Here is a 9,396-nt window from a genome sequence, read left to right on the forward strand (position 1 = left end):
TAACTTACACCATAGAGAAGGATAAAGGTCATTTGGTCAGATAATTTAAAATATGTACAATTTAATAAAGTCTTCATTAAATTAATCTTTAAAAGTTTACTTCATAAGAAGATCTGTTAATTTAGTTAAGATATGACACACAAAACCCTTAAAGGCATTTTCAGATTACCTGAAAATCCTCAATTTCTAATATTATTCCACTCAGAAAAGGTGATTGAGATACCTGTACTTCAGCAACAGAGGTAAAAACTTTGCATAACATTTCAAGCAACATTTTAAAGGGAATGATTGCATGGAATGGTAACTGAAGCTTAATACATGTAGATGATCCAAGAAAACCTCTGGCATATGAAAGTCTTTGAGCTGATTAATTCTTACAGACACCAATTACATTTTATATATTAATTTATAGATAATTAACCAACAAATAGCCACTTTGGCCAACCTGGGAGCTGAGGGATCCTTTATCTATTACACATTAATTTACAGACCGTGATCCAACAAACATTGTTACACCGGCTAATAGCTGACTGATCCTTACAGGTATCTATAATATACCCACATTACACATTCATCTTATATTAAACCCTGGATATTGTCATTACCAATCATATGCTGGTGACAGTCTTCCTGGGTGAAGACAAAATCTCACAGTCCTTCCCCAGAGGGATAGGTCAGCTCTTTGATGACCAGGTGGAGTAGTTGGTTCTGTTCAGCAGACAGGTGTGACCAGAGATCAGTCTGCAGAGCTCTCAGAGAGTCCAGTTCTCGAGACTGACAGGCCATCTGTTCAATAAAGGTGAAGCTGTCATCATGCAAGCAGATGAAGAGAATCATAAATAAAATAATTCAGTTAATACTACATACTAATGGTGCTTCAGCTTCCTATTTGGTAAACTAGTGACTAAACCTGGTATAGTCCCACAGGAAAATTTACCCCTTTAGTCATCGAGATGGATTATCCCCCCTGATAAGATGGCCACCTCACATGCTGGTGATGCCTGACTGAATGTTCCCAAATAATAAATATCACAACTGCTAAGAGTGGAGACCTGACATAATCTGATGGTTGCCATACAATTACAGCCCATACAAGTAAATGCAGAGTGCAACAAAAAACCTAAGAAAAAAAAAATTAACATGCTTACCACAACTGACTGTAACAGGAGGAACAAGTCTTCTCCTAAACACTGGGCTGTGGAATAAAATGGGGTAAAGTCATGTGATTGTCCAAAGCAAGTGTTCCATGATAATGTGATTTCTCTCTTGTAAGCTACTTTTCACTGTAACAAAATTGGTTACACACAATACGTTTTTTATAAATTTTTGTATTTTATGTTAAGATACTTCGTACTCATGTTCTTTGACTTATATGATGGTTGCCATGTTCATTGGTGGAGGAAAACAGTGTTGTCAAAGAAAACTGGAGTGCTTCCCAGGGAGCCAGAGTGGCCTGAGAAAACTGTGGAGTACGCTAGTAAACCTGAATGCTCCATGGAAACTGGAGTGCCCTGAGGAAACCAGAGGGCCCTAAAGGAAGCCAGTGCCCTTCGCTAAATGTCTTACAAAGTTTCTAGCTTAAAATGTCATTGAGCTGGATTTGACCATGTTGTGCCTTTAAACTGAATTAATCAACAGGATATCATCACACATCATAGCCTAACTGGGGAACAGCTTTCTGTTTGTGTACTTCAGGCAAAATTTCTTAAATTTCTGGCATACAGAAGTCAACTATCCATGACAGACTTATACCTGCCAAACTAACCATGACTGACTTATACCTGCCAAACTATCCATGATTGACTTATACCTGCCAAACTATCAATGGCTGACTTATACCTGCCAAACTATCCAAGACTGACTTATACCTGCCAAACTATCCATGACTGACTTATACCTGCCAAACTATCAATGACTGACTTTTACCTGCCAAACTATCAATGACTGACTTATACCTGCCAAACTATCCAAGACTGACTTATACCTGCCAAACTATCCATGACTGACTTATACCTGCCAAACTATCCATGACTGACTTATACCTGCCAAACTATCCATGATTGACTTATACCTGCCAAACTATCCATGATTGACTTATACCTGCCAAACTATCAAAACTGAATTATACCTGGGACTCTATCAATGACTGACTTATACCTGCCAAACTATCCATGACTGACTTATACCTGCCAAACTATCCATGATTGACTTATACCTGCCGAACTATCAATGACTGACTTATACCTGCCAAACTATCCAAGACTGACTTATACCTGCCAAACTATCCATGACTGACTTATACCTGCCAAACTATCCATGACTGACTTATACCTGCCAAACTATCCATGATTGACTTATACCTGCCAAACTATCCATGATTGACTTATACCTGCCAAACTATCAATGACTGAATTATACCTGGCACTCTATCAATGACTGACTTATACCTGCCAAACTATCCATGACTGACTTATACCTGCCAAACTATCAATGACTGACTTATACCTGCCAAACTATCAATGACTGACTTATACCTGCCAAACTATCCAAGACTGACTTATACCTGCCAAACTATCCATGACTGACTTATACCTGCCAAACTATCCATGACTGACTTATACCTGCCAAACTATCCATGACTGACTTATACCTGCCAAACTATCCATAACTCACTTATACCTGCCAAACTATCCAGGCTGTTGGACTCCCAGGCGTACTTTTCAAGTGTCTGAGCATGTTCTGGTCTAATTCTTTGTGGAGTAGGCTAAAACAAAAAAAAAAAATATGTATACAAATGACTGATCCAAAATATATCAAATGGTTTCGGATTTAAAATAGGGCTATTCCAATAAAATCACAGAAGGAAAAACATAGATGCTATGTTAACCATTTATATAATATGCTTACCAACCTTGATTCCTTTATTCAACTGAGCTAACACATTTATTTGTTAAATCTTGCTGTTAATTTGAAAGTCAAGAGGTTAACATAATTTCAGGTCTTTGATGACTTCATTAGACATCTGACTGGCAGTTAATTCATTACACTTTAAATCGGGATGTATGTTCTGATACCTGGAGTAATGAACAAACACTAATACATATTATAATCAGCATGTAATGTAGAACAGAGCCCAGACTTACCTGTAATAACATGAGCAGTAGTACTCTGGAGACCTCACACCTGGCCAAAATGTCTGCAAATGCGCCTATAGGTTTGCCTGAGGGGGAACCTAAAACATGTCAGCATGGGAATGCAATAACCATATACAAACTATTAGGAAAACCTAAGAAAAAGAAAATGAGCGTGTTTAGTCATGATATGAAATAAGTAAAGTATGATGGTAAGTACATGTTACCTCCTCTTTCCTGGGCCAAGTAAGCCATCTCTGTCAACACAGTTAAAGCACCATCGTAGTCTTCTGAAACAATAACACAGCCATGCCTGTATGTTAGATTATCCTTTCAGGTTCAAGAATTGCACCAATTTGCTATCAAGAAATTCACACTTGGATTATCATTAAAGTCATGAGTTACTTATGCATTTGTCACATCTTTATACAAAGTACTGTTATTGAAGAAAATGTAATCTGTTTTATTGTGCAATTAACAAGTGAGATGTGCCATTCATTTAATCTCTTGTAGGTACATCTTTCATTATGTTGACAATCCTTGTATTAAAGGGATTAAAACTGTTATGTGAAACAGTAACCTAAGTGCCATACTTGTGTCAATTTTGCAGGATGCCACAAGTCCCAGGGAATGGAGACAGTCCAAAGGGCTCTGAAAAATAAGTAGTAAAACTCTCACAATCAGAAAATCACAACTAATAAAACCCTGGAAGCAAAAATCAAAATCCTAATTCGTGCATTCTTTCTTAAAATAATGACAAAATTAAATGCCCAAATATTAAGCCACAATGAAGTACAGTTACACTTGTGCCATACATAACCTTATCAGTGGTATTGGAGAATTCTTTTCTGCGTTCAAACGTAGTGCAAATCTACGTGGTTAATAAGTTTTCAATTTATTAACCACACTGGTGCAATGTGTGTGGTGTAATTTCACCTGTGCCTGCAATTCTGCAGCCCTCTGGAAGTGTAGCATGGCTTCACCAGGTTTGTCAAATGACTGAAAGACAGAAATACAAGGATACTGTTGAGGGGTTAACTGATGAACAACGATGTATTTAACTCTAATTTGCATACCCATGTAAGCACACAGTTTTTGTCGAGCTACCAGATAATTTTAATAAATGAAACGCAGTATGATAAATGAGGTAACTCGGAACAATTACCAGAAGTAATATGTGAGAAGGAAATTACCATCAAGTCTTGAGAGTTCTGATTTTCAGAATAAATCTAGATACCATTTTACACTTATATACAAGCACATAATTTCAGAGAGCACATGAAGAAGTTCATTAGTTAACATAAATATTCATAAATATTGTAGCATACTTCTTATGTGCAAAAATCCTTTATTTACAATACACTGTTTGTATATTCCTAACCAATCTGCTAAAACAATTATTCAGTATAAAAGATGAACAGATTGGCAGAGCGGATCACGATGACATTTACCTTTAGGGCATTTCCTAGTTCAATGCAGAGTGCTGCAGCCAGAGCTGATTGCTTATTCTCAATATGAACCTGAAAAAGGTGAAATCAATCATTGGCTGTGATACAGACGTGCAAAGGTACCAAATAAAAAAAAATAATATGCTTTCATTCTTAGCAGTGTTGTTTACCCTAATAGCATGGCTGTAACAGTTGATGGCAGCAGTGAGATGTTCCTCAAATGTCGGGCACTGTAAGTCTCTCTCTGCGGCCTGAGCCTGAAGGAAGGAGCGGGCAGCATCAGTCAGTGCCTGGGTCTCACCAGCTGGATTAGATAGGGTCTGCTCACACCTGGACAAGGCAGATCACATGTACAGAGGTAGTGAGAGAGCAATGGTGACAATTAAGTTAAAAACAACATTAAACTGCTACTCAGGTGTCAGGAAATGAAAAATGAAATAAAATCAGTAAAATCCCAACATAGGTACTCATAACTCACTATTCAGCTCCACTGCAAAACTCTTCAAGACCCTTGTGGAGAGACTTACCTGGCCTGTGCCAGGGAACAAAATGCAGCATACTGTGGACATTCCTGTTGTTTCAGATTTTTTGCAAGTGACGCTGAAGAAAGAAAAGATGAAAAAGGCTTCATTAAAGTTATATACTCACATATTTGATATCCAGGCCATGCAGTAACACATAGGTATTTTATAATAAAACTTAAACAAACACCTTTTGTAAAAATATTATTCCAAATAGATTTCAGGTGTGCAGCTAGTATTTCTCTTCAAAAAGTACATACGAGTACATACCAAACTGCTCGCTACCTTCAGCAACATTTGGCTTCTTTAAGAATCGTCTGAAAAATAAAAATAGGCTTTCAGCAAATATTTAGAGTGATTATTTTCAATATTGTTAGTTCATTTCACTGTTAAAAATGACAATGTTAAGCATGAGTTTTCCGTTTTGAAAAGATGTGCTTGGAGAAATTTTTGAGAAGCAAATTTAATAGGAAAGACATTAAGTGGATCGCCCATTTAAATCATAAGAGACTCACTTTAGATATCTCAAATCAAGTAGATGCGAAAGAGTGAGATCTGCATGCAGGACCTCACTTGTTCTGTCAGCACTTTTCAGGTTTTCATTTCACCCACTGATGATTCATTTCCTTGTCATTTATGATCATGTTGCACTGATCACTATCTGCTATGTATCACTGTTGTTAACCTATGTGCTTGTGTTATGTCAGTGACAGAACTGCAATTGCCTACATCAATGTTAATATTTTAGTCAGTATTTTAATCCAATCTTTGTTACATCATTACCTGTTTTGCACCTGGTTCAAACATGTTCAGTCCATGTTGGGATTAGCTATGGCAACAATGGCAAGCAACCGACACATGGACTAATATGTAAACCCTTTTCAGACTTCACACTAGACATGGTTCTAGGGATCATTGGTAGAATGGCTCCCTGGTGGAAAGGATTCTTATACTTGTTTGGATGGTTGTTTCACAACATACATTGATTTCTATTCAGCTGACATTAACTGTATAAAACAGTAACTTTACAATGGTGATCAGACTTTTATTACTGTTTGCATCATGTACATTTGCCAATTACTACTCTCTGTTAATATTTTAGACTCTGGAACCTGTTGAAAGTTAATAAGATTTATTTATTTATTTGATTGGTGTTTTACGCCGTACTCAAGAATATTTCACTTATACGATGCCGGCCAGCATTATGGTGGGAGGACACCGGGCAGAGCCCGGGGGAAACCCACAACCATCCGCAGGTTGCTGACAGACCTTCCCACTTACGAAAGTTAATAAGAAGACAGAGAAATGAACACAAGAGGCCACAATTAGTGATGTTCAATGATCAATAAAAGGTCCATTTGGAGGGGTGTGTTGTGTTATTGAATGCATGTAATTACCTACAGGAATGCTATATAATCTTAATATGGACACCACTACAATCTAGACTACAAGAACTAGAGATATATATAGTTATATTCTCATTGACTATAAGCCTATGAATGTTATGCCCACTGCTGGCAACTTACTTTTTCAATTTATTAGAAACCGCTCTGTACTTTCCCAATACGTCTACATCTCTCTCCATACCTGTAGAATGCTGTGCAAAATATTAAAAAAACATGTGGTAAATATGATAATTATTTATGATGATTTTATAATAATGATTAAAGTTATACACTGTCTACTTTAATAATACAATGACAGCCATCTTTATGTGTGGAATATTTAACTCCTAAAGCCAACAATGCTATATGATCACAAATAAGTCATACTTCAACTTACATGAAAATGTTTAGATATCATCAAAGATAATATCTAAACATTCTGGTCATAGTTTGTGCTGCACATTGATTCGGACCATACTCGTTATTTTCTCAGAAAATTGTAGTCAAACTCGAAAAAAAGGTCTGTTTTGAGCCACTCGCCACATAATGCCATGTTTACCTGACTGACCTCAATCATGTTGGTACAGCGATCATATTGGTACCACAATCATGTTGAGAAATGGACATAATCTAAAAATATGTCATAACCTTATTTAAGTATTCCAATCTATATAGAAAAGATGAATATGCAAAGGTGGACTAGGCTGTTGTTTTAAAAGGTTATTCTATTTTATTACAGTGAAGTACAGGGAGCACCAGATGCTCTTAAAATGACAAGAAATTGAAGCTTTGACAGTGAATTGATGTGCCCTGGCACGAAAAGTCAACCACTGGGATGTATGTGCTGTGCTTGAAAGCAAAAGCTCCAAGTGTAAAATTTGTGAGTTGTGACATTTGTGGGTAGGGCACAAAAGCGAGATACCATGTAATTACCACTCATATTAGCCCCACACCATGTCTGATAATTCCTTTCTTAATGAGTATTTATTTATTTGATCGGTGTTTTAGGTCGTACTCAAGAATATTTTACTTATACGATGGCGGCCAGCATTATGGTGGAAAGAAACTGGGCAGAGCCCTGGGGAAACCCACAACCATCCGCAAGTTACTGGCAGAACTTCCCACTTACCCTTTCTTATCGATGTCTGCAGTCCAAAACAGGTGTCAATGGTGGCTCGTACCTCTCAGCTTGTCAGCACACACAGCAGCCCTGCTATGTTTCACTTGGTAATGACATATCAGTCTCATATTCAAGACACTGCAACCCATTTTAAAACACGAACGCCATTAGGCTCATCTTCTTGGGTTAACAAGCATGCGCCATCCAGGAACGGTGCAGGCAAAATGGCTGCCGCTTCAGTGGTGACTGCCTCATGATTTCGGAGCTGGTGTGCCATTACGGAGTGGAATATACCAGGGCTGTTATGTGTACCGGTAAGATGAGAGACAAGAGCCACTCAGTGGTGTATGGTTTCACCAATGGTTGCTATAATACTCTGCCAGCCCAGTATAAAGGGAGGAGTTAAAATAGCCACCTGGGGCTACATTTGTATATGCCTCAGAAGGAGATAAAAATTGTCCAGAAGAAAGCCCTTGGCATGTAATAAGCCCAACTGGCATTTCAGCTAGGGTTTATGCACAAATCCACCTGTCTCGATGAACTGTTAGGCCCTGAAACGCCTGATTGGGCTTATTCATCAACTTTTGCCAATAACAAATAAGTTTTGGCTCATATTTTTGTTCTATTGACTAACTTGGCGGAAGTCTCTATTCCCATACACATATTTTACTATGAATGTCTCCTGGCTGTCAACTAGATCTTACCCAAAATTAAAAGCTCACAGCTGATGTCTTGGCTAAATGTTAACTGAAGAGTTCACGATAAGTCAGCGCTTACATGTAGGGCTATTTCTTTACCCACCACCCAAAGGCGAATTCGGATCTGCTATTTGGTGGTAGGCTGGAAATACGATTAGCTGGCGGGCTTCCTCGGTGTTTCTGCTACACACAGAGCGCAGTTGTTGTGACGCCTGACCTAAGCTGAACGGTGCGGGGAGGAACTTCGAGCTTTGAATCGGGTAGCATTTGCGACGATCGTACATACGTTAGCCGATTCACCGTCGGAGCAGTTGCGGCTACATCGATATTCGTTATTACAACAACAACGCATTGGAATCAAGTTTAATTTTCTCCCACTGACCGTGTTATAAAACGTAAAAAACACAATAACGTTATTATCTTTACCCTGCTCTTCACATTAACACCTACAATAACTGCATAAGGCACAACCTTTTTTGAGAGTAAACATAAAAATAAAATTGACATTTCTCACCAAATTCACTATTTCTTGTACCATTCTCCAGTGGTCGGAGGTGAGTAAAGTCTCTTGAGTTGATGGGCTAGGACGATCAGGAAGTACACAAGTTATGTCCCTTCTTCCACCCAGCACAGATTATCACCTACTGTCACCTGATAAGAAATGCTGATAAATATCTAAGCCGCGATGGGCATAATCTTGTGTTTTATTTTTATCTGCTACGTCTACTCTGAAATGCTTTAAGTTGACGTGACCTAGCTGCATCTCCTGGTACTTTCTGATCGTCCAAGCCCAGCAACTCAAAGAACTTGGCCTTATATATGTATGATCAAGGTTGTACGTAGCACTTAAAACGCCAACTGAGGCAGAAACAAGCTGCATTTTTAGTCTTTGGTATGACCCGTTGCAGGTTCGATCCCAGGTCTCCCGCTTTCATGGCAACCAAAGCGGCCACAGAGACTTAATTGTACATGTACATACTTCTCTCTATGTATAAAAACTTTTTCATACAAAGAGGTGTAGGCATATAAACCATGTCTTGGAGAGCCTGTGTCACAATTGGCCTCGGAACAATAAAAGTCGCAGACTGATGAA

General features: G+C 38.3%; 1 protein-coding gene across 2 annotated transcripts; it reads right to left on the reverse strand.

Moving 5' to 3' along the window:
- Positions 1-638: 638 nt before the first annotated feature.
- On the reverse strand, positions 639-8,843 carry LOC135469942 (40-kDa huntingtin-associated protein-like). Of its 2 annotated transcripts, none has more exons than XM_064748603.1 (13): positions 8,818-8,843; positions 6,627-6,697; positions 5,371-5,417; positions 5,107-5,179; positions 4,750-4,909; positions 4,583-4,651; positions 4,068-4,130; positions 3,725-3,782; positions 3,359-3,421; positions 3,144-3,232; positions 2,680-2,764; positions 1,149-1,195; positions 639-786 (listed from the first exon to the last, which is right to left on the reverse strand). In XM_064748603.1, the coding sequence occupies exons 1-13, from the start codon at positions 8,839-8,841 to the stop codon at positions 649-651; spliced, it is 987 nt and encodes a 328-aa protein (XP_064604673.1). In that variant the 5' UTR covers positions 8,842-8,843; the 3' UTR covers positions 639-648. The 2 variants fall into 2 exon arrangements, with proteins under 2 accessions (XP_064604673.1, XP_064604680.1); XM_064748610.1 differs by having other exon boundaries at positions 708-805.
- Between the last annotated feature and the right edge of the window lie 553 nt (positions 8,844-9,396).

Source organism: Liolophura sinensis, chromosome 1 (assembly GCF_032854445.1).
Source record: "Liolophura sinensis isolate JHLJ2023 chromosome 1, CUHK_Ljap_v2, whole genome shotgun sequence".
NCBI lineage: Eukaryota > Metazoa > Mollusca > Polyplacophora > Chitonida > Chitonidae > Liolophura > Liolophura sinensis.

What these genes read in the sequence shown, in the direction of transcription:
- LOC135469942 (XM_064748603.1), bottom strand. Translation starts at nt 8,841, where the DNA reads ATGGTACAAGAAATAGTGAATTTG. An exon ending in GTTTCTAATAAATTGAAAAA is followed by an intron (nt 5,418 to 6,626) that starts GTAAGTTGCCAG and finishes TTTATTTTTCAG; the next exon opens with ACGATTCTTAAAGAAGCCAA. An exon ending in TCCTGTTACAGTCAGTTGTG is followed by an intron (nt 787 to 1,148) that starts GTAAGCATGTTA and finishes TTTATTGAACAG; the next exon opens with ATGGCCTGTCAGTCTCGAGA.